General features: G+C 30.8%; 2 protein-coding genes and 1 non-coding gene across 6 annotated transcripts; all 3 read left to right on the top strand.

The window, feature by feature from the left end:
* Positions 1-272: 272 nt before the first annotated feature.
* Positions 273-345, top strand: TRNAA-UGC (transfer RNA alanine (anticodon UGC)). Its single transcript has one exon. It is a non-coding gene; the product is annotated as a tRNA-Ala (tRNA).
* Positions 346-6,324: 5,979 nt separating this feature from the next.
* On the top strand, positions 6,325-9,696 carry LOC133703946 (ADP,ATP carrier protein 1, mitochondrial). 2 transcript variants are annotated; one of them, XM_062128697.1, is made up of 4 exons: positions 6,325-6,484; positions 7,522-8,033; positions 8,127-8,498; positions 9,136-9,696. In XM_062128697.1, the coding sequence occupies exons 2-4, from the start codon at positions 7,533-7,535 to the stop codon at positions 9,430-9,432; spliced, it is 1,170 nt and encodes a 389-aa protein (XP_061984681.1). In that variant the 5' UTR covers positions 6,325-6,484; positions 7,522-7,532; the 3' UTR covers positions 9,433-9,696. The 2 variants fall into 2 exon arrangements, with proteins under 2 accessions (XP_061984681.1, XP_061984688.1); XM_062128704.1 differs by having other exon boundaries at positions 6,341-6,506.
* A 4,993-nt stretch (positions 9,697-14,689) lies between these two features.
* Positions 14,690-18,848, top strand: LOC133702510 (E3 ubiquitin-protein ligase BIG BROTHER-like). 3 transcript variants are annotated; one of them, XM_062126808.1, is made up of 10 exons: positions 14,690-14,933; positions 15,177-15,281; positions 15,674-15,758; positions 15,853-16,036; positions 16,544-16,772; positions 17,071-17,105; positions 17,522-17,566; positions 18,039-18,166; positions 18,386-18,494; positions 18,590-18,848. In XM_062126808.1, exons 4-10 carry the CDS (start codon positions 15,896-15,898, stop codon positions 18,638-18,640), a joined length of 738 nt encoding a protein of 245 aa, XP_061982792.1. In that variant the 5' UTR covers positions 14,690-14,933; positions 15,177-15,281; positions 15,674-15,758; positions 15,853-15,895; the 3' UTR covers positions 18,641-18,848. The 3 variants fall into 3 exon arrangements, with proteins under 3 accessions (XP_061982792.1, XP_061982805.1, XP_061982797.1); XM_062126821.1 differs by having other exon boundaries at positions 17,071-17,084; XM_062126813.1 differs by lacking the exon at positions 15,177-15,281.
* The last annotated feature ends 5,743 nt before the right edge of the window (positions 18,849-24,591 follow it).

A 24,591-nucleotide genomic window follows, 5' to 3' on the forward strand; every position in this document is an offset into this window, starting at 1 on the left:
TGAAGGGTTAGCGGAAGGATGGTGTGGCAGAAAATGGGCCTCTCAATGAGCTCTCCAGTATTGCTAAGTTGAAAAGGACAGCTTCCATGACCTAATTCGATTACTGGAATTTCAAAATGGCTGTAATATACCTGTATATCCCTACATACTGATGGATGGACAGAGACAGTTTCCATCACCATATATAACCTTAGGCTAAAAAATAACTAAAACCCTAAAAAGAACTACAGAACGACAAATATATTAATGTAACGAGGTAGAACCTCCAAGAAGGGGATGTAGCTCAAATGGTAGAGCGCTCGCTTTGCATGCGAGAGGCACGGGGTTCGATCCCCCGCATCTCCACATGGGTTTTTCTTCTTTATTTATTAACCATTTTTTCAAAGCCCAGTCACATACATAGAAAGGCCACTCCATAAATAAAGCCCAAATTTGAGCCCATTCTTTCTACTGATAAGTTATCCCAAAAAAAAAAAAGACAAATTGTTTTCTGTTGATTAAGAAATGGAGCTTAATTTTGCAGTCCTGCATTTTTATTCATAAATATCCTGTTTATTTTTGTGTTTTAAAAATAATTTTAAAAATTTTTAAAATTTTTTTTATTTTTTTTTTACTTTAAATTAATATTTTTTGGTATTTTTATATTATTTTAATGTGTTGATGTTAAAAATAATTTTTAAAAAATAAAAAAATATTATTTTAATATATTTCTGAATAAAAAAACACTTTAAAAAACAAAAAAGAAAAAAAAATTCCACTAAAAAACAAACAACTAGGATTATAGCTATTCTTATGAAAAATAGAAAAAAATAATTTATAATAACATCTTAATTTTTTGTATTTAATGCTATTCAAATTATAAATTATCAAAGTTATTTTTGCGAACTAAAAAAAAATCTTGTCTAAGGTTTATGATAAGAAAATAAATTTACGATATTTATCACATATGAAGGATAAATATGATAATATAAAAGAAAATATTTTTAATGTTTTATGTTCACAAAAAGTGATTGTGTAAGATAGAAAAGTATTGTGTTATTTCTTAGAACTTTTGTGCGTTTAGAAAATGGGAAGAAATTTATATATGAAAATTGTGAAAACCTTAAAAAATATATTTTTTTAAATTTCAATATAATTTCTAAAAACCTTAAATAAAGAAATATTGAAAAAAATGAATATTATTTTATTTTTAAACGGCTCGTAGTCTATTGGATTAACTCATTGGCCCGTGCTCTGTCACATATCACAGTAAAAAAAATAAGTGACAGGAAAAGAGTTTAAGTATTGATAATGTGTCTTCTAAAGAGGAAAAATAGATTATAACCATAAATTCAACAATATTTTTATTTAATATTGAGATGAAAACGTACTAGATCCATTTGGATTAACTTGGGCTGACCTGCGAAACTCGCAGGAATAATCTTGAAAAAAAAACTATATGAACTCGAGTCAATAAAAAAAATTCATGATGCAATCCATGCATACTACGAAATTCAATAAGTTTTTTTATCTCGTAGATTATCGCTATTTAATTATATGACAATAAAGCACATAATAATTTCTTTGTATGAAACATTAAAAAAAAAACATGATAGGTTTGTTGGATGAAAATAATTAAAGTACATCATTGATAATAAATAATAAAATCGTGTTTTTTTTTTTAAATTGAGGGACAAAACATGTATTAAAGAAAACAAAAAAGAGAAAGTAATTGTTTGAATGTCACTAATTAACTTTTTAAATCTAAGGCTCGGTTATTGAATTCGATCGGGTTAAATGAATATTTTTTTAGAATAAAATATAAAATGAAAAAAATATTTTAAAAAGAAAAGAAGAAGCAAAATGGAGCCTAAACACATGGGCCTGGTGACCTATCATGCTTAAACCTTAAAAAAACTACCTAGACATATGGGGCTTATAACCTAGACCTGGCCCAAATTCATATTTAAAAAAAAAACAAAATAAAGGGGGTGTCCTGTTTTTGTTTGGAGAAATAAGAAGACAACGTGTTATTTATTTTCTACAGAATTTAGGGACCAAAGGCCGGTGAAAATAGGGGTTTAGGTTTTTCAATTAAAAACAAAACTTATTTGACCTAAAACATTCTAAAATCCTAAATAAATTTATCAATTACCTTAAAAAAAAGCCCAAAAAAATCTCAAATCCAAAATCAACCCAAACCTGAAAATCTTCACGTGGTTAGATTTGTCTCGTCATGCAATTTGAATGTAAAAAAAACACATGAGGAAAACTCTCCTCTTTAAATGAGATCTATTGACACCAATATCAATTATTTTGATGGTTAGAATAGTCATCAACGATGATTTTTTTCTCGACGCGAGAATCCAGCGAGCCCTTCTCTCCTCTTAGAAAAAAAAATTGAAAAATAAAAGAAATAAAGTTTTATATTAAAATTAAATTCCTCACAACTAAAGGGACTAGTGATCTATTAACTAAAAAATATGAGGGATTAAAATAATTTTTTTAAATAAAATTCAAAATTATTACTTATTTTACCCATTATTTTAACTTTGAATCCAGCCCTCTCTTTCAAAAAAAAAAAAAAGCAATTATGCAAAACAAAAAAAGAGTTTAAAAACTAATTTAATGAATTATATATATAAAAATACTTGTTTCATTCCACGTTAATTTGTAAAGGAGCGCATACATAAAAGGCTCCAATGATTTCGCCTCGCCAATTAGTGTTTTTGTTAATATAAAAACAATCCAATTACACTTGAAAAAAAACGAGGTGACGAGGAACAAATGTTTCTTTTTAATTAAGTTGCATCCTAGATTTACGTTTTTTTTAAGTAAAAAGAAGCCGCAGATAAGCCTCGGCGCCATGCTCTCCCTTTTGTTGAGTCGGGGCCCAGACATCAAATTCGAGCAATTTCCAACCATTGGCTGGAAAACGGGAAGAAATGCAAGCAAAAGCAGCACCCATAGCATTGGAATTATCCTCTTTAGCTTTCAAAATCACTCCTTACTGAATCATCTCAGAGGGTATAACTCTTCTACTTTAAATTCACTCCTTAAAAATTATTAATTCAAGTTTTATATATATAAATTTATATAATTATTAACTTTAGAACCCATAAAAATAATTAAAATCCATATAACCTATCTGAATATCCACATTAATTTTTTAAAAAAAATCATCCCTTTTTTTTTATTATTATTATCAGTCTACCGAAAGCAACTATTTCCCTCCAAGAGCTTGAGAAAACGAAGATTTGAAAAGGTTGCAGCCCAAATTGATATTTTCCACCTTTAGCTTTAATTTCTGTTCTTTCTATTTCTTTATGTTACTATCAAGATTGTTTTTTCCGTCCCTTCCCGTGTTTATCATTTTCAGAATTTCTTACTGTAGAGCATGCATTTTCTTTGAAGAAGAAATCATGGTGAAAAATGGTTCCTTGCCATAATAATATTTTTTTAAAATTACTAAACCCACACTATTTCTCTTTGTTTGTATTTTTCTTTTTTTTATTCGTGATGATTTTTGTCAAAATAAAAGAAAGAGAGAGGGGAAGATGCAAAGATGATCAGTTTACTAGCCCAGCAGCTCATGTATTTACCGTTAATCACAAGGCTATTCTTGGATGATTTTCATTTCTGAGTATGTTTTCTTGTTTGAGTTATGGAATTCTCTAAGATGAGTAATTGAATTTTAATTGGCTTGTCTGTGTTGTATTGTGTAATATGTAATTTAAAATGGGCATTTCTTGGACTTTCTAAAAAAAGTAGGCAAATTCAATTTCATATAAAAAAGATAACAAAAAATATTATGTTAAATATAAACAATTGATTGTTGTTAAACTGACATTGATACCCATGTCACTACAAGATTTCAAAGTTTTACCGACGGATAGATTCCATCGATATGAGATTCAGAGTTCGTCGATAATTTTTTTATCGATTAAATCGTCGACGAAAAACATTCGCCGGCTTACTTTTTGTCAGTAATATCGGATTTCGTCACTAAGTTTGTCGGTAAAAAAAAGATTACAAATGATTTTACAGACGGAAATTGTGTGCCAAAAAAAAATTCTCGCTTGAAATATATCGACGGATTTATTCCGTCGGTGATAGTGGCATATCCAGTAAATATTTTTCAGCTTCCGATTAAATGCCGACGGACAGTATCCCTCTGTAAATTTGTTGGTGAATGTGGCATTTCCATCACTCTGTGAAATGCCGACGGATACATTCCATCTGTAAATTCGTCGGAAATGGTGGCATTTCCTGCTCTCTGTCAAATGCCGATTGAAATATTTCATCTGTAAATCTCTTGGTGAGTATTTTTAAATTTGTTTTTTTAAAAAAAATTATTTAGAATAAATAATATAAAATTATATAAATTAATAGTAAAAAAACAATTATGCAAATAAAATTTTACTAAACATCAAAAACAAAGAAATAAAGTTAAATAATATTATTTACAAATTGAATGTGTTTTAAAAAAATTAAATTAGCACAATGGTGGAGCTGGAGCTGGAGGAGGAGGAGGCTGGTTGTTATAAGGCTAAAAGGGGGGCACATGTATCACCAGGAGGAGGCTGGTTGTTATAAGGCTAAAAGGGAGGCACACATGTATCACCACTCTGTCCATTTATGTTTATGACCATTAGGCGGAGTTGTTCATAATTCGCCGAGAGTTGTTCGTATTTCTTGGTGAGATTAGTTGTGTGTTGTTTTAAGGCCATGATATCCTCAGATTAGGTGCTCGATACTGATTTAGAGTTCCCAACGGTTGAGACATTACGAGCCACTCGCAAGTTCTCGGTTGTGCCCGTAGTGTTGGAGAGCCCGTACACCTGATTTTTATCGGGTCCACCGAACGATCCTACTCCATCCACAAATCTGGATCGAAATCCGGATGGGTCAAAGGATCGTCCCCATATCTCTCCCTCAACCGGCTATTATAGGTCTCCTGAAAATGAAAAAAGAAATCATCGTATTCAATTTAATAAAAATAATAACTTACGAAATAAAATGGTTGAACAAACATACCACAAAGTGTTGAACGCGGTTTTCAACGAACGATTGCGCCCCCTTTTGGCGGTCTTGACTCCGCACGTGCGTCTCAACAAACAACTCCATTAGACAGTGTAGATATTGGTAGATAGATTTGTTATGTTGACATATTTTGAGATTTCAATTATTAGAATGTTGTATTATTTAAGTATTTTATATTCCTTTTGCATGTATATATATTTATTTATTTGCTTTCCTGAGGCTACTTGTGATTATAAAATGTGAGAATTTATTGTATTTAATTATTGTAGTTATTTGCAAGTATTTTTAAGGAAGACAAACGTTTAGATATAGTTCGTTAAATAAGGAAAACTCTGCCAATATTTTGTTTAAATTATAAAATTTTCTACTCTCTAAAATCACTAACTAAATTAAATGTAAGATTAATAAACTAAATAATAAATCTCATAAAAATTATTTTTTGTTAGATTTAGATGTGGAGGGATTTTGTTGTTGGATTTTCATGGAATGGCTGAGATGATTTCTGGAATTTAATTAATATCGTGATTCAAACAACGATGTTTAGTTAATGTTTTGGTTCTGAAATGCGATATAATTTAATTGTCATGGTTCAGAAACGCAATATAAATTATAAATCGTATTTTGAATCATGACATTAATTAAATATTGCGGTTTTAAACCGTGACATTTAAAATTATGATATTTCAACAAGAAAAAATTTGCCCATTCTTTTTTACTTTTTATGCTTATTGTCCAATATGCCTAAAATTGATGAGGTAACAAATCACAACCTACCTGCCCACTTTCTCACATGGTAATTGATAAGCAAAACAAAGCAATGCATATAAACAAAGATAACAATTTAATCTGAATATGATGGATGCTGATTCGGTCTGACCTGAATATAGAAAAAAATTTTAGATTCAATGGATAATGAGTAGGGTATGAATATAGTCAAGCTTGACCCAAAACCTGCTCGAGCCCAATCCAAAATATTTATTTATATTAAATAAATATATTTATAGAATATTTAGATTTTTTTAATTCAATATAATATATACATATCTTAATATTGACATAAAATATAAGTATAGATGAATAATATTTATCATTTAATAAATATATACATGCTTCAAATATATATATATATATATATATATATAATATTAACTATTTTATTTTTTTATTGAGGAATAAATAATAATAAATATTTATTGGATACTATAATTTACTGAATAATTTTAAATTTTAAAATTTTTTTAATTAATAAATAATAACTAGGGTATGAATATTAAGAAATTGTATAGCCGCTGTCATGTAGTTCCATTTTAAATACGCGACGGCTTCGTTCATTTCGAAGTCACTCCTCCTCCACAAATCTCTCTCTCTTGCTTTTGTATTTTCTTTCAACGCTCAGCGAAAGTCGGAGAGAGCCCTAAATATCTCTCTCTAGCTTCGTCCTCCAATCACAGCCACCAATCAGGTTAAACACAGAGAAACATTCGGTTCTCTTCTCTTCAAATCTACTCTCATTTGCTATCATTTCTATTTGTTCTCTTAGATTTGTTGATTTCTCCAAAGCTAAAATCGAACGATCTCTCTTGTCAGTTCTAATCAGATCCTGTTTCTACAATCTGTTTGATTAGATCTGTTCATCTACTGCTTGTTCTCGTAAATCTGATGTGCCGCTTCTGCATTAGTTTTAGGCATATATATTGATTCTTGAACTGTCGTCGTTGTTTTATTTATTAGATCTGATTGTATTTGTTCGAATTGTGGTGGATCTGTTTGATTCTTTTTTTCTTGCTTTGTTCTCTTCCAAATTTTGCAATATGAAAAATTAATTTCAGATCTGTTAGAATGTTACATGTTTGAGTTTGTCATGATAATATTGGAATTTATTGCGAAAGCAATTCACTCCTTTCTTTCACTCTCTTAATTTTCTATCTGCATCTGTTATTTTTTGGATGTTTTAACAAAAAATGTAATTCAACTAATTTATTTTGATAGTTTCATGGAATGTCTCACATCACGTGCTTATCTAATTTCAGTGTTTTACACTTTTAGATGAATTGAATTGAGCTGTTCATTGAATTGATGTTGTATTTATTGGCTAGCCTCAATAATTTGTCTCTTAGCCTCTTCTTTTTTGCTTTTGGTTATTTATGTTTTTGTGCTTATTTGCTTGCTATAAATGCGAGTTTGGCTTCATAGTTTTGATTAGTAATTTTCTGTTGAGAACTTGGGCTCTTTGGATTCATGTCGCCCCAGTATTCTTGGAAGAACCCAAAACTTATTTGTTTCACTTTGTATGATGCTATACGGTAGTTATTATATCCCCGTCAATGTTCCTTGTTCTGCTTATACAGATGGTGCATTGTCTGAATTTAGTGTTTTTAGCCTCTTGCCAATTTTACCTTTACGTGTATCATTACGTGTCAATTTGCATAGGCCTAGGCATTTTTTTTTATTGCCTTTAAAGTAAGCAGTTTTTAACAGCTTGTACTTGCATCTTTGCAGGGAAAGGCAAAATGGCCGATCAGATTCAACACCCTTCTGTTATGAAGAAAGTAGCTGGCCAGTTCCTTCTTTCCAGCGTTTCCCAAGATTTTGGTTGTGATGGGGCTTTCCAGAGGCCAGCTCTATACCAAAGGCGTGCTTATGGAAACTACTCGAACCCTGCTTTCCAGTACCCCATGGGACGGACATGCGCAGCTGCCACCGATTTATCTATTGTTCCATCAACTGCTTCTTCTGTTCTTGTTCAAGCCCCCGCAGAAAAAGGTTTAGCCAGCTTTGCTATTGATTTCCTTATGGGGGGAGTATCTGCTGCTGTATCCAAAACTGCTGCTGCTCCTATCGAGCGTGTTAAGCTTTTGATTCAAAACCAGGATGAGATGATTAAATCTGGCAGGCTCTCTGAACCCTACAAGGGCATTGGTGATTGTTTTAAGCGAACAATTCAGGATGAAGGGTTTGGATCCTTGTGGAGAGGAAACACTGCCAATGTGATCCGTTATTTCCCCACTCAGGTATGCTAGCATCTTCAAGTTGTTATCTTTTCTATTTAGATAACCTTTTTTTTATAATGAATTCTATGCTCATTGCTATTGTGAATCTGTCAGGCCTTGAACTTTGCATTCAAGGATTACTTCAAGAGGCTCTTCAACTTTAAGAAAGATAAAGATGGCTACTGGAAGTGGTTTGCTGGAAACTTGGCCTCAGGAGGTGCAGCTGGTGCTTCTTCCCTTCTCTTTGTCTATTCATTGGATTATGCGCGAACCCGTTTGGCCAATGACGCCAAGGCTGCAAAGAAGGGAGGAGGGAGGCAATTCAATGGGCTCATTGATGTCTATAGGAAAACAATGGCTTCTGATGGTCTTGCCGGGCTTTACCGTGGATTTAACATTTCCTGTGTTGGGATCATTGTCTATCGTGGTCTCTACTTTGGAATGTACGACTCCTTGAAGCCAGTGCTTCTTACTGGTAGCATGCAGGTTAGTGGAAACAATTGTATTCATCTGTCTAATTATTGTGGTTGCAAGATTGTGTTGGCCACTAAAGTAGGTTTACATTTTAGCTGCTGAAGGGGGTGTTTGGGAGTGTTGGTACGGTTTTTTTTTTTTGCTCGAAAATGCATCAAAATAATGTTTTTTTATTTTTTAAAATTTATTTTTAACTGCATCATATCAAAACTATATAAAAACACAAAAGGTATTTTAAAGCAAAAAAAATAATAATCAAATTTTCATAGAAGCAGGTTAAACCCGCAGCCCTAAACTGTCACGGAATTGAATCACTTATTGGGACAGGAATGGTGTTTTTTTTGCTTAGTAAATGCATTTAGCTCTGCTGTAAATGTATTTGGCTTTTTTGTTCCCTCGTCACTATAAAATCTTTGACTAGTACCACCGTACTAAATCTTGTGCTCTTAATTTCAGTGCTTGAAGCCCAAGATTTTTTTAATTATCTACTGGAATTAATTGTGTCTGCAAGATGGTTGCTTTATCTTTAATTAATTTTGAAATCAGATCACTGATTTAACTCTTTGTTCAAACTGCCAAAAAGCTTTCTGTTGAATAAATTAGTGTTTTTGGGTTTTTAACACTTAGTTTTCTGTTCTGATTTTTACAGGATAGTTTCTTTGCTAGCTTTGCCCTTGGTTGGCTCATTACCAATGGTGCTGGCCTCGCTTCCTACCCCATTGACACTGTTCGTAGAAGAATGATGATGACATCTGGTGAAGCTGTCAAGTACAAGAGCTCACTTGATGCCTTCTCTCAGATTTTGAAGAATGAAGGTGCCAAGTCTCTCTTCAAGGGTGCTGGAGCAAACATCCTCCGTGCTGTTGCTGGTGCTGGTGTCCTTGCTGGTTACGACAAGTTGCAGCTGATTGTATTCGGCAAGAAGTATGGATCTGGTGGTGCTTAAACAAAAGCTGAATCTTCAGTCACATTTTTTCTTTGAGGTTAGATGGTGATGAAAATCTTGACTTGTGAGAACTTAGTCCGGCGAATTTTGCTTCAAATAATTCAGTTTTAGGGGAAGCCGCTCCCTGAACCAAAATTTACATTTTGGATGGAATTTTTTTTATTTCAGAAGAAACCTTGTGATGGTTGTGGCCGAGGCCACAGCTGCTTCTTGGAATTTTAGTTATATAATTTGAGGAATGCATTTTACAGGTTACGTGATAAATTTAATTTTTTATATTTTGCTGCGTGGTGCTGTAACCTGTTTATGTTTTTGCTGTGCAATAATGTTTTCTCTGGCAATCTTGTTTGGTATTGTGGCTGTGGGTATTTTTTAAATAGTTTTTTGTGTTGAAATGCATGTTAATGATTTTTTATTTTTTAAAAATTATTTTTAACATGAGCACATCAAAAACGATTTAAAAAAAAAGAAATTAAATTTTGATAAAACGCAGTTAAAAAGAAACGGTTTCTAAAACATGTTAAATCGCATTGAATCCCCTTTTTCCTGTGTTTGGTCGGTGTCGTATGATGTGGAAGAAGGCGACGATTGAATTATTAAAGAAAAAGGGGGCGGTTCAGGAATGTCACCGACGAACATCTTGTTGAATTTCAAGTCTCCCCAGTCCCAAGCTTTTGTGAAGTTGTTCTGTTTAAATCAAGCCTTGTTTTGATCTTGATCAGGGCTTCTTCCAGGGATGATCCTGTCCATCTTTAGGATTGAATAGAGTAAGGTCTGGGCTGCCCTTTATTGTTCTATTACGTGGTAGTTTTTTTTTTAAAAAAATATATATATTAAAATAATTTTTAAAAAATATATATATCAAAATGATATAAAAATTAAAAAAAATTAATTTAAAGAAAAATAAAAAAAATTAATTTTTTTAAAAAATACTTTTGTAATACAAAAATAAATGATCTTTTAATTTTCTCACCATTTCTGATAATTCAAATATCTTTAGTTCCTGTAATTTTCAAAAGCCTCAGTTTAGTCTTTGGTCCTTGCAATTTTATAAAAATAAAGAAGGGAAGGAAGGTCATTGATGATAGCAAAAGTGGAGAGATGGGTGACCATGGAGAGAGAAAGAGGGGAGAAATGAGAAGAAATGGGCTATGAGCATAGTTATTAAATCTGATCCGGGAGTTGATCTAGTCAAGGAGCTGGATCTCGGGTTTTATGGATCAACTCGGATTAACCAGGAAAAATTAAAATTTTTTTTTTAATATTTCATATGAAAAAATTCATGTAAATATAGGTTATACATATTGTAAACAATGAAGTTTAAAAGAATATTTTAAAAAGGTTTTTATCCCATATTAAAAAGATATTATGTTAAGCTTTTAAGTTAAAGTATTTAAATCAAAAAAGTTTTTTTATCCCACATCGAAAAAACATAACTTCTTTCATGGAAACATAAAATATATATATGAAAGAGCTTCAAATCCCACATTGAGAAGATACTATGTTATCTTTTTAAGTTGAAGTATTTAAACCAAAAGGTTTTTTTATCCCACATTGAAAAAACATGATTTTTTTCTTGGAAACATAGAATATATATAGTTATATACTAATGAGTTTCAAATTCCATATTTAAAAAAAAAAACCGAGTCATGGGTGGACCCGCCGGGTTGCCTGGGTTTTAACCGGGCTGTTGCCCCAGCTGGTCTTTTAGTAAACCCAGACCAGTCCTGCTACCGGGTCGACCTGCCGGGCCGGGCCGGGTTTAATAACACTTGCTATGAGTATTGATTTCGAATAAAATCACAAATATCATTTACAGACTCCAATGTCACAAATAACAATGGTAAAATAAGAGTTGCCATTGGTATTTGCTACTTGGGTATCACAAATAATAATTGCGACATGTGAAATCGTATTATATCTTAAAATATTTTATTCACTATGTCACTTTATTATTTTTTTAACTATGCTAAAAACCAAAAAATACTCCAAGAAGTGTTCCTGTGGTTTTTTTTACAGCAAAAAGCTATTCTATTATTTATTTAGGTAAAACAAAGAACAAAGGATATAGCTAAAACATATAGTAACTTCATGAATTGTTGTCAATAATAGGTGTGATGTGTCCTCGGCAAATTATCTTTATTATATTTCAATTTATTTATTTTTATTTCTAATAAAGATAAAAATCATGAATCATCCCAAGTGATTATTTACATAAAAGTACTGATAAATAATAGATTTGTGGTTGTTAAAGAAGGGTACAACAGTACCTTCAAAATGATGGCATTATTTAGAACCATCATATATAATATTCCGTACACCAAACTGAATGAGATATATTCTATGATCAACCTTTCTTATTTTTTTTACCAGCTTTTAGTTTCAAATTAAATAAACTCAGTCCCACTCTCTCTATCCGCAAGACACGTGTATAACTGGTGCAAGAAAGAGTACCGATTCCTTGCTTGCAACCTAGGCTTCTTAGGTTCCATGTCCTCATGACATTAATTTAATATTTTTTTAAATAAATATATTTTTTAAAAGTATCCCAGCACAGTTAAAAATGGAATACCAAACCAGCGATTAATCGGATAACTTTTTTTATTAATCTGTTTTATCCGAGCAAAGTTTTTTATTAAACAGTTAAAAACTTCAATTTGCAGAGGAGACAGGTTATATGCCAAAACAATTGATACATGGGATCTTGCAGATACAAGTTTGATTTTTAACTGAAAAGATTTTTTTTTATTATTATTATTCATGTGGGTATCCAGGATAATTTATGTATATCTTGACTAATCCCCACGAGTCCTGAAGTTAATAACCAGGTAAATCTCCAATGATCATTAAAATTAATAACCATACGACTCGAATCTGAGATTACATGAACATGAGATCATGAAAAATCCTTAAAAAATAAAAAATCATCATTAGTTAACAAATAGTTTATGAAAACATAGTACAACTAACGATGTAAGATAAATTGCAAGGAAGATTGAACATAACTATTAACAATTTAAATTCAAATCACCGCAATGCAATTTTATCAAATTCTCAAACCCAAAATGACTTTTTTTTTTAAAAGGTTTTATCTTCTTCAAAATAATATCAAGTTCTCAAACTCAAAATCACTGCAGAATTGTTTATAAGATTTTTTTTTAATGAATACATGATGCTTGTCTATTTCTGTTTGATTTTGCAGGGGATTCCATAGAATAATATCAAAATTCATACCCCAAATCAACCCCTACTAACCTGCCAAGTATCCTCAAAACAATAACGAAACCTCATGTCATACCTTCAAAGTCCCACCATTTGTTGCAACTTTCAAGTTCGCCTTATCAGAGGTTTTTCTGTAGTGTAATTTCTGGAGCTCTACAATCCAGCGAGAGTGCAGAAATAGAGTTTCTGGAGAAGGAGAAAGGTGAAACTAGGAATAGAGCTAGATAATTTAGGAATCAACAATGGTATTTATACCTCTTATAAACTTGTAAACTTGAGTGCAAAATCATGATTTTGCATGATTTCAATCAAATTTACTAATTTTTCATGAACTAAGTTTAATTTTACTGATTTTTAAGTTTTTAATCTGATTTTTCATGTTAAATATATATTAACTCATTAAAATCATATAATTTTATAAGTTGACAACAATATAAAAAGGTATTACCCCTTTGTTTATTACTTATTTATGCTAATTACTTAATGGTTAATCATCCTTGAATATTTTTGTCAGTTTAGTACTTAAAGAATGATGTTTTCAAGGGTGAGAAGAAGCCAACTTCTATCGTTTGGGTATGACCAGCGTTAAAAAAACCTTATCATGCTGGTGTTTGTTTTTAATTTTAGGGTAAAAAGTAATTTTTTATTTTAAAAGTGTATTATTGAAAAGTAAATTATTTTTTTAATATTTATCAATGTTATAAAAAATAAATTAAAAAATATTTTCTAGTGTTTAACTATAACATGAAAAATAAACTAAAAAATAACTTATTAATATTTTTTTAAAAATTTATTAAAAGAACATAGATGAAATCTAACATGTGAGAAAGTTGAAAAGGGATGAAATATAGAAAAAAAATTAATTTAATAAATTATTTCAAATAATATAAATAACAATCAAAAGAATGAGAATTAAATCTAATAGATAAAAAAGTTGAAAGTGGATAAAATTTTAAAGAAAAACAATAATTTCATAAATTATTTTAAATGAAATAAATAGTAATAAAAAAATAAGATCCAAATATTATAAATAAAAAATTTCAATTAAAAAAAATAACAATCAAAATAATAAAAATCAAAATTGATATAAAAATAAAATTATATCAAATTTTAAGAAATAAAATTGAAAATAAATAAATAAAAAAAATTAAAACAAAATATATAATAATAAAAATATCGAGAACTAAATTTGATATAATTAATAAATAACATAATTTTGTAAAATTTATAATTTCTACCAAGTGTATTATGTTTAAAATAAAAAGGAAACTCATTCCTCATAATCAAATTAATTTTTTTAATTAAAAAGTGTTTTTTTAATCAATGTATTTTGAATAATGAATAAACATGAAAAAATTTAGAAAAATAGTTATTAAAAGACCGCTTTCCATGAAATAGTAGAAGAGGTGTTATTAATTGTGGTGCTGTTTCTATTGTTCATACGGGTACCAGAACTCTCTTTTAGAATTTGGATTTTTACGTGAACAAATTGTAGGGATCATTGCACAGCTTTTACGGCGAAGATTGTGCAGACGGACGGCACTCTGATTAATGCGATGCGGCTGCTCAGACATCTCACCAGCTCCGCAACCGCCTTTAATTACTTCTCTCTCTGTGTTCACAGCCAATTTTACGACTATCCTCCATCCTGAAGTTTTCACTTCTTAGTTTTTTTCTATATTGACAAGAAAGAAGAAGAAGAAGAAACTATGCTCGGATAAAAACACGAGGCTAACTTTGCAATATAATTTACGATCGTGGGATATTTGAAATTGCGCACAAATCATATGCATATCCACATAAAAATTGTACAATCAGGTTCAACATGATCTTGCTCGAAATTAACTAGATTATGCAAAAAAACTCGGGAGTTTATAAATTTTTGGTTAATAATCCCCCCGTCTTGGAATAGCTTTGAGTTGGTAGGAAAAGCGAGTTAAATGCAAGAAAGTAACGTGTCTGTCTGTACGCTGCAATAAAAAACTCATGCATAAAAATTAAAAAGCGCCACTGAGCAGGTGGGAGGAGGGAGAGAGAGGGAGGGAGAGAGAGAGAGAGAGAGAGAGAGAGAGTTGTGCTGTGTGAAAAAAACTGATATATCTATCATCTATTGTCCATTCCCTCTGCTTTCACTCTACACTCCCTCCCTCCCTCCCTCCCTCTCACACACACACGCACACACACACGCACGCACTTCACATACCACATACCAACACACGGAAAGAGATTAAGAAGAAGAGGGCCTCTTCTTGCTTCCCATTCTCTCCTTTTCTTCTCAGGTGTCTTCCCCCTCTCTCTCTCTCTCAAATTTTCTTTCTTTCTTTCTTTTTTTTAAAAAAACTCTTTTTGTTTTTTTTTTATATATAAATTTATCTCTTAACGTTAATCGAGAAACTGCTTTGAATTTTGATCAATGTGATTACCCATTTTCCTTTTTCATTGCCTTCTCTCTCTGACTTCCCTGCTTTTCTTTATTTTAACTCCGTTTTCTCTGTTAATTAACATTATAGATATCTTTGCAGAGTTTCTAGCTGAAATGCCGAGCCTTTTTGCTAAATGAGTTGTAGTATCATTAAAAAGTGTTGCAGAATATCTGTATTCTCTGTTTGGTTTCTGAGAAAACCAAGGTAAAGGATTTCCTTTTCGTTTTCTCTATTTTTATTTTGTTTGAATTTTGTGTTTCATTTCTGCTGCTTTTGAGGTTTGAGAGTGTAAGAAAAGAGATAGAAGTTATGGGGTTCTAGGTTCTGCACAGCTAGGTTCTTTCAACATTTGCTTTTCAAATTTAGTTTGCAAAGTGAGAATTTTTCTCTTGTTTTCTGCTCCCCCCCCCCCCCCCCCCCAAATGCATTTTCCTGATTTTTTTCTTCTAGTTTTGACTGCCGTTTCAATCTTTGTGAGTTTGACCGTTTTTACATCCTAAATTTGACAATTTAATTGATTATTTATTGGCTGACATTTTATAATTCAGTTTTTTTTCTCTGAAATTAAACTATGAATTCTTACTGTTGTTTTCCAGGATTATGGAATTTTGCCAGAGCTGATGGATCTTGATGCTACTTAAAGTTGTGTTCTTTCACCTTTTACTATACAGGCAACAAAAGGTTCCTTACCATGCCCCTCTTTATGATTGATGGGTTTTATGGCAATAGTTTTCTGATGGGAATTTGATGTTGTTAATTCCTGTCGACTTTGCAGCTTTATGATTTGTTAGAATTGGAGCTAATTTAGTGGTGACAAAATGAATGGGAATAGACAAATGGAAGTGCATTATATGAACACCGACTTTCCTTACACTACCACTGAAAGCTTTATGGATTTCTTTGAAGGACTAACTCATGCTCCAGTAAATTATGCTCACAATGGACCAATGCATGATCAGGTACTTGGTAATTTTTATTCAGTTTTTGTGTTTGAAAAGAAAAGAAAACCTATGAGATAAGTTTTCTAAAATAACTTGTCAGGTTCTTCGTGCTTCAGGCACTGTTTTAAATGAAAAGAGATGTAGGTTGTTTTGTTGATGTATTCATCCTTGTCCAACATCATAATGTAAGGTTCACACTTTAATAATAGTAATGTAAGGTGCACACTGTAATGAGGTGGACTGCCCTTGAAGTAATTGTGAAGCTCAAAATGCTCTATTTTTGTATTTGGGTTTCATTACTGTACATTTTGTGCTTATTGCTATGGCTCTATTTCTATCCTTTATTATCCCTGCAGTCTGCACTATTGATGAATGAAAATATTCATGATTCCATTACACGCTTAGGTACTCTGTTGAATGTTCTTAGCTAGCATTTTCGGTTTTTTTCTCCTGTTATTTGGTTATGAAATGGTAGCTGCAACTTCTCTTATAATTCATTTTCCCTTTCTAATGTTGTTTATTCAGGACAATGCATATTGGTCAATGAATATGAATGCATACAAATTTGGATTTTCTGGTCTGGGGAGTACTTCTTACTATAGTCCATATGAGGCAAATGATAATTTACCAAGAATGGATGTGAGCAGGATGGCTTGGGAATACCCTTCAGTAGTGAGTGCTGAAGAGCCCACAACCACAGACACACTGTTTGAAGGAGATGCGAACATGGGAGTGCATGCCATACCTGAAGAAAGTTAGAAGTTTGCTCCATTTTTGTATTTCCTGTTAATTGATACATGATGTACAATAGATGGCTTGTCTTTTTTGTCGATCAAGGATCTTCCAATTTACTAGTTATTGGCTAGTTCGAGTTAGAAAGCATCTTTTTTTAGCGACGTGGTAGATGTACAGTAATGCATTTTAGGTTTCATAACTAAAAGGGATCCACAATGTTTGTCTCTTGCCAGTTGATGTTTGCGTGGAGCTGTTTTCTTGTGTTCAGTTTTTGTGAACATCTTTCTGATCTTTTGAATGTTGTGCTGCTTCTGCAGGCATTTCAAATCAGGTAAGCACCAATAGTCCACAGGTATGAAGTTCTCTTTCTGATGTAGTCTTACGCATTTGCATAAATTTCTTACTGTTAGTTTATGTTTATGACATGTTATGCTCCAGTTCCTGGCATCATCTTCAACTTGCTCATTACTTAAAAGTGTCCTGGGCTTACAAGGAAAGAAGTTCATCTTAATCTTCATTTATTGATTTATTATCTAGTCAAAGTGCTATACTAAGGTCATCATAGGACAACTTGATAAAGCAAATGAATCTGTATTATGATCCCTTTTGGTCGATTTTTTAAATGAGATGATTGTCTTTCTACAGAATATCTTACAAACTTCAAATATCTATTGATTTGTTATTTTCAGCATCAGATTGCTCACTACAGTGCCAGTGTTAATGTACAAAACTAATTAAGCCTTCAGGTTTTTCCTTGAATTTTTGCAGGCTCTTTGGCAAGATGATATTGATCCAGATACCATGACATATGAGGTATGGTTTATGTAAATTGTCCTGTTAGATTCCTTGCAATAAATTGCGTTTATGTATTATACAAACCTTGGGCAAGCATTTACAAATATCAGTATATATTTACCCTTTTCTTTTGCTCTGAATCGGATACATACATTAATAAGGATATAATATTTTCTTTCTTCACAACCATCCCAGTTAATTGCTCTTTTCTGTTTAAAGAAATAGAATATTGAATGCCATTATTTAAAGGCATAGACTCGGTGTTTCTTCAAAGTTGCACAATACTTGCATATTAAATTAGGGTGAGCAAAAAAATGCAAAGGGTTTTATTAGAGAGTTTTGATTCACTTCAAAACTGGATGGTGTTGTACATGTTATGCACATCTCCTAGTGTTAGTGTCCTCTTATATCGAATGCTCTCAGGATATTGTTGTTATTAGCTTAAAGTTTAGATGAAGATTTTATAGTGGCTATGTTTTCTGTGCCTCAGGAATTGGTCGACCTAGGTGAGACTGTTGGAACCCAAAGTAAAGGTCTATCTCCTGAACTTATCAGCTTGCTTCCAACCTCAAAATGCAAGTTTGGAAGCTTCTTCTCAAGAAAAAGATCTGGGGAAAGGTAATGTTTTGCATAACTGAACTGTCCATTAAATTTTTTGATAATATAAAAGGCATTAGAGGCAACTTAAAACTCACACAGCAAGTAATAATAAAATTATTAGACTCTTATCAAGGTAGCTAACTGGTGCAAAACTCGTTGCTTTCTGGTCTTTAACCCTTCAGTTAATCTCTTTTAAGCTGTTCACCATTTTCTTATTTTACTATTGTTGCGAGACAGATGTGTAATTTGCCAGATGAAATATAAAAGAGGGGATAAGCAAATAAAACTGTTGTGCAAACATGCTTACCATTCTGAATGTATTACCAAATGGCTTGGCATCAGTAAGGTCAGTCCATGTCGCTTCAAAGCAAAAGTTTCCTGAACCTTGCAAATTCAGCTTTTCATATCTTGTCTCGTACTGTTCTTGATGTGTTTTGTCAGGTATGTCCTGTTTGCAACGATGAGGTATTTGGAGAGGAATCAGGGAATTAACAGATCTAGAGAAAAAGAAAATCACTGCTCTATCGTCTCCTTTTCTTTTATTTTCTTTCTATTTTTTATGGGTGGTTTGTTTCTTTTTCTTTTTGTACACGTAGGATTAGTCAAGTAACAAGGCAATTCCCTCATTCTCCACAGAAGTTTTGTTTACTAAAGAAACCGTATCATCTGAGCTTCTATAGCAAGATAACTTGAGTTTTAAGCCTCGTGTTGCTGAAGTTTGAATCTGTGTATCTGTGAGCTTTGCTCCTTTGTCTGTGTTTATGTTTGTCCTCATGCCCCACAGTTTTAATCATCACCCAGTAATCCTTTGGGATAGTGTCAGGAATCTGATGAACAGTTCTTCTTAGTGGTTGCCATAGCTTTTATTTTTTAAAAGATTATTTTTTATATTTGCGTGTTAAAAAAAATATTTTATTTTTATTTTTTTTATAAACATTTTTAAAATACAAAAATATTTTTGAAGCCTCCAAAACAGTATCAATCTTTGAAATGCATCCCACTAGCCCTTGTCCTCTTTATTAAGCTGTAAAATTTTACAAGAAGCGGAATATGCGATCGAGTTTTGTTATGGAAAATAACAAGGATGGATTTAGGTGCTCTGATACATTTGCGTTGTAGCTGTCTGTTGCATGCAAGTTTGCCATGCCACCTGCACTACTAGTTGATTAATGCGCTCTCGCCATATATATAAAACCAAAATATAAATATTATGAATTACAATAATGAGAAAAGAAAAAAAAAGTGATATTACCTCTTTGCTTTTAAATAGAAAAAAAAAAACCTTAGAGGGTGGGGGTGCTTTGAATTTTTTCACTAGTTTATTAGTCATTAAAATTCAAAGGTGTTTAGGTTTTTATTTTTATTTTTTTTAATAATGTACAATTAAAGCATGTTTTTGGCTTTAGAAAAGACAAAATAAGGTTTTTATTTGGAGATATTTTTGTACTTTGACACCAGTTTTTGGGTAATTACCAAGGTCATGAGAGTATTTTGATATTTTCATGTTGACTTTTTTATTTTTAATCAAAAAAGTTGTTGGTGCGTGTTGAGCACGTGTCAATGAGTGAGTGACGTCTGTGTTATTAAGGCAACGCGTGTAAAACCACTTGGTGGCTAAACTTGACCTTTCATTGTTTCTTTGGATGCGCCATTAAGTTCTTTTTCACATGGTGTGACGCGAAACGACGTGGTGGTCGGATTGTTACCAATGATCTTTTTTTTCTCTTTTTTTCTCTCTTCTGCCAGGTAAAATGCATGGTTTTTTTTTTTTTCAATTTCAATTCTCATTCTTTTAGTTTCTTATTTTGTTCTTATTCCTTTTATAGAAGTTTTGGTTTTTTTTTTTATTTCAATTTAGTCATTCAATTACAATTTCTTATATGTTTTGTTTTTCATTTTGGTATTCATTCTTTTGATTGTTAATTTTTTTCCTTGAACTTTTTATTAAAGTTTTTTTTTACTTTCAATTTCATACTTCAATCAAAGTTTTTATTGTTTTTATTTTTTTCAATTTGACTCTTATTTTTTTTTTTGTTAAAGCTATTTTTCAATTTGATTTAACCCTCCAATTGCATATATACTAATAATAAAATTAACCATGCTTAAATTAAAACAAGAAGATGTTTACTTGTTGAAGCAATTTAAAGTAATGAATCTTTTGTTGTTATCAAGGATAATCTTTTATCCTTAAAACTTTATTACTCTTTACTTATACAACTAGGATGTTTATAATATATCTTTTAAGATTCCAACATCATCACCTTGGTTTAGAAACATTTTTAAGTAAGATATTTGAATAAAAAATTATGTAATTTAAATATCTTTTAACAAGATAAACTTATACTTTAGATATAGAAGGAAAATCAAAGCATATAAAGGAGAAGAAAAAAAAATGAGGCGAGGAAGAGTATGTAAAATCTCAAAACTTTAAGTTAGAATCTCTTCTTTTACCCCCTCTTTTTTATAGTGAATTTTAGAAATTAAGAGTATGGAGAATTAATAATGATTAATTCCTACCAATATCAACCTTTAATTAACCACCATAAATCAAGAATTAAATCTAGAAAACCAAGGGTTCTTTAAGTAAAAAAAACATGGATTCTTTAAGACTAATTTCTCATTCATCCATAATTTGTTTAATTAAAAAAAATCCAACAATCTCTCACATGAATGGAAATTGTCTCACAAGTTTGAAAACGACTTACAAATTTGTTGAGAGATGCTAATTTGGTAAATTACTAAATCAAGATAGGTAGCTTTTGATTTTGAACCTTTTTTAGTGAAATACTATCGGATTTACTCGGCTAAATAATGAATGTGGTTTCTTAAACTATTCAACCTTTTATATAAATTAAGACAATAATACTTATATAGTTCTTTACCTAGAGATTTTTGTTGTGTTCATTTTGGCCTTGAATAACTTTTGGATTCATGATTATTTTATAGAATTCAACCTTTATCGAGAAATTCTCAAACAAACGACCATATTTCTCACTCGTATTGGTGATATTTCATTAAGAGTATTATGTTATAATTCATTTGGTGAATCAAGATATGAAAATCATTAAGATCTCAACTCACCTTTTATCATGTTCCAACTAGCACTCATTTCATCATAGGAATAAAAAAGAAATAATAATTTTCTAGTGCTATTGAAAGTCTTATATGACTTAGTTTTTCATTTGAACCTAATTCATGGAATCTCCAATCAACTAGGTATGGTTACTATCATTACATTTTTTTTCATATTTTAAAGACTTTAAACCCATTCCATTCTATGGATTATGCACAAGTTCTCTAGACAAACCTTTGGTAAACAGATTTGTGATATTTCTCATAGGCTTTACATAGTCAATGGAAATAATTCAATTCGAGAGCACGTGTTTAACAGTATTATGTCTACAATGTATATGTCTAGACTTCTCATTATACATACTACTTTGTGTCATTCTAATTGCTAACTAACTATCACAATGGACACAAATAGTTGGCACTGGTTTTATCCAACATGGAATGTCCTCAAAGAAATTTTGAATCCATTTGGCTTTATCTCTAGCTTTATCAAAAGTAATAAACTCTGATTCCATCATGGACCTAGCGATACACGTTTATTTAGAATGTTTCCATGACACATCTATTCCACCTCATATGAAGACATGTCCATTTGTAGATTTTGAGTCTTTAGTATCGGATATCAATTTAGCATCACTATACCTTTCTATTACTGTTGAGTAACTAATATAGTGTAGCTCATAGTTCAAGGTGCATCTCAAATACTTGAGTACCCTTTTTATTATCTTTTAATGATTCGTACTTGATTTACTTATAAATCTACTCAGTTTAGTAATTGAGTAAGCAATATTAGACCTTGTGCAGTTTATAACATATATTATGCTACCAATTATTCAAGAATATTCCAATTAGTTTATTTCCTTACCTTTATTTTTGGACATATATACACTTGTATTAATTTCTGTTTTGACAATAATATTGTTATCTTTAGAAAATTTCTTGAGAATTTTCTACATATAATAAGATTGGAACAATATCAATCCATTAGATCTCTTAGAAATTTTTATTCCTATATAACATCTGCAACACTTATGTCTTTCATGTCAAACTTGTTCACTAACATTTTCATAATAAACTTGATCATGTGATCATTGTTATCTAAAATTAGCATATTGTCCGTATAGAGACATGCAATAACATAACATTTACTTTGTTTTTTTTATATAAATATATTTATCAACTTCATTAATGTTGAATTCATTTGACAACATCATATTGTCAAATTTTCCATGCCATTGTTTAGGTGCTTGTTTCAAATCATATAATGATTTGACAAGTTTACATACTTTATTTTCTTTTCCATTAATAACAAACCCCTCGGGTGTTTCATGTAAACCTTCTTTTCAAGATCACTATTTAAAAAAGTTGTTTTTACATTTATTTGATGTAGTTCAAACTTATTAATAGCTACAATGATTATTAATGTTCATACAGAAGTTTTCTTAACATGAGTGAACATGTGTCAAAATAATCAACACCTTCTTGCTGTTTAAAATCTTTAAAAAACAAGTCTAGCTTTATATCTAATAATAGTGTCATCAACTTTCATCTTTCATTTAAAGATCCATTTATGACTTAATGGTTTACTTGTAGGAGGAAGATTTATTAGTTCCCATGTATGATCATTCATAATGAATTAAATTTCACTATTGATTGTCTCCTTTCAATAGAAAGCTTCCGGACATAACTTTGCCTCATAGTAGGTTCAAGGTTCATTTTCTAACAAATATGTTAAAAAACTAGAACCAAATATTTTGGTTGTTTTTGCCTTTTTACTCTTTATAAGCTCAATTTCATCATATTCTTAATATGATGATTACTTAAGTTAGCCTTAACCGTTCTCTTAAGTGAATAATTTTCTCATGTTTTCTTTCATTGAAACATATCTTCAAAGAATATAGTATTCATTGATTCTATAATAGTATTAGGATGAATATACTCAATACTTAACTTGTGTACATGAAATCGATATACACTACTATTGTATGTTTATCCGATAAAGATACAATTCATAGTCTTAGGTCCTATCTTGATCTTTTTAGGATTAGATATTGCTACCTTTGCAAGACACCCATACATTTTGAGGTATTTACAGAAAAGTCTTCTACCTTTTCACAATTCATATGATATCTTTTCTAACTTTTTATGGGGTACTTTGTTAAATATATAATTGACAACTAGAATTGCCTCCCCCTACAAGTTCTAAGGTGTTCCTAAATTTATCAGCATGATATTCATCATTTCTTTTAATGTTTGGACTTTCTATAATGTCATTTTGTTGTGGTGAATAAGGAGCAATAGTTTGATGGATAATACTATTTTAAGAGTATAATTCATTAAACAGTGTATCGTATTCGCCATCTCAATCACTTTTTTTTATCTTTATCTTCTTGTTAAGTTGATTTTTAACCTCTTTCTTGTAAAGTTTAAGCATTTCAAGAGTTTCATCTTTTATCCTGAGCAAATTGGTATAACAATACCTTGTGCAATCATCTATAAAATAATACAATACTTTTTTTCATCTCTAGTTTGCACAAACCTTAAATCATCAATATCTGAGTGGATTAAGTTTAGAGGTTCACTATTCTTTTAAATATTTGAAAAACAGGTTTTGTGAATTTTGATTCTACATAAATTTCACACTTATGTTTTTTCTAAAAAATTATACTTGGTAATAATTCATGGTTTATTAACCTTTGTATAAAACTATAATTCACATGACCTAACTTGTTATGCCATACATCACAACACTCAAGCAAATAAAAAGAAAATAAGTTCTTATTTTTGTTCTTATCATTGGTTACAATGGTTATTATATTCATTTTAAAGAGGTCATTTATAAAAATAATACAATACTTTTTTTCATCTCTAGTTTCCACAAACTTTAAATCACCAACTATTTGAGTGGATTAAGTCTAGAGGTTCACTACTTTTTTAACTATTTGAAAAAAAGTTTTGTGAATTTTGATTTTACATAAATTTTACACTATGTTTTTTTTTCTAAAAAATTATACGTGGTAATAATTCATGGTTTATTAACCTTTATATAGAATTATAATTCACACGACCTAACCTATAATGCCATACATCACAAGACTTAAACAAATAAGAAGAAAAGACATTCTTATTTTTATTATCATCATTGGTTACAATGGTTATTATCATTTATAAAAATAATATAATACCTTTTTCCACATCTAACTTGCACAAACTTTAAATCACCAATCCCTGAGTGGAATAAGTTTAGAGATTCACTATTTCTTTTAACTATTTGGAAAAAAAAAGATGTGAATTTTGATTCTACATAAATTTCATACTTATATTTTTTTCTCAAGAATTATACTTAATGATTTATTAATATTTGTATAGAA

Source organism: Populus nigra, chromosome 1 (assembly GCF_951802175.1).
Source record: "Populus nigra chromosome 1, ddPopNigr1.1, whole genome shotgun sequence".
Classification (NCBI taxonomy): domain Eukaryota; kingdom Viridiplantae; phylum Streptophyta; class Magnoliopsida; order Malpighiales; family Salicaceae; genus Populus; species Populus nigra.

Bases quoted from the DNA above. Each gene is read 5' to 3' on its own strand.
- LOC133703946 (XM_062128697.1), top strand. From the start codon at position 7,533: ATGGCCGATCAGATTCAACACCCTTCTGTTATGAAGAAAGTAGCTGGC. The intron at 8,034-8,126 runs GTATGCTAGCAT...TGAATCTGTCAG, and splicing joins TCCGTTATTTCCCCACTCAG to GCCTTGAACTTTGCATTCAA. The intron at 8,499-9,135 runs GTTAGTGGAAAC...TGATTTTTACAG, and splicing joins TTCTTACTGGTAGCATGCAG to GATAGTTTCTTTGCTAGCTT.
- LOC133702510 (XM_062126808.1), top strand. From the start codon at position 15,896: ATGAATGGGAATAGACAAATGGAAGTGCATTATATGAACACCGACTTT. The intron at 17,567-18,038 runs GTATGGTTTATG...TCTGTGCCTCAG, and splicing joins CAGATACCATGACATATGAG to GAATTGGTCGACCTAGGTGA. The intron at 18,495-18,589 runs GTCAGTCCATGT...GTGTTTTGTCAG, and splicing joins AATGGCTTGGCATCAGTAAG to GTATGTCCTGTTTGCAACGA.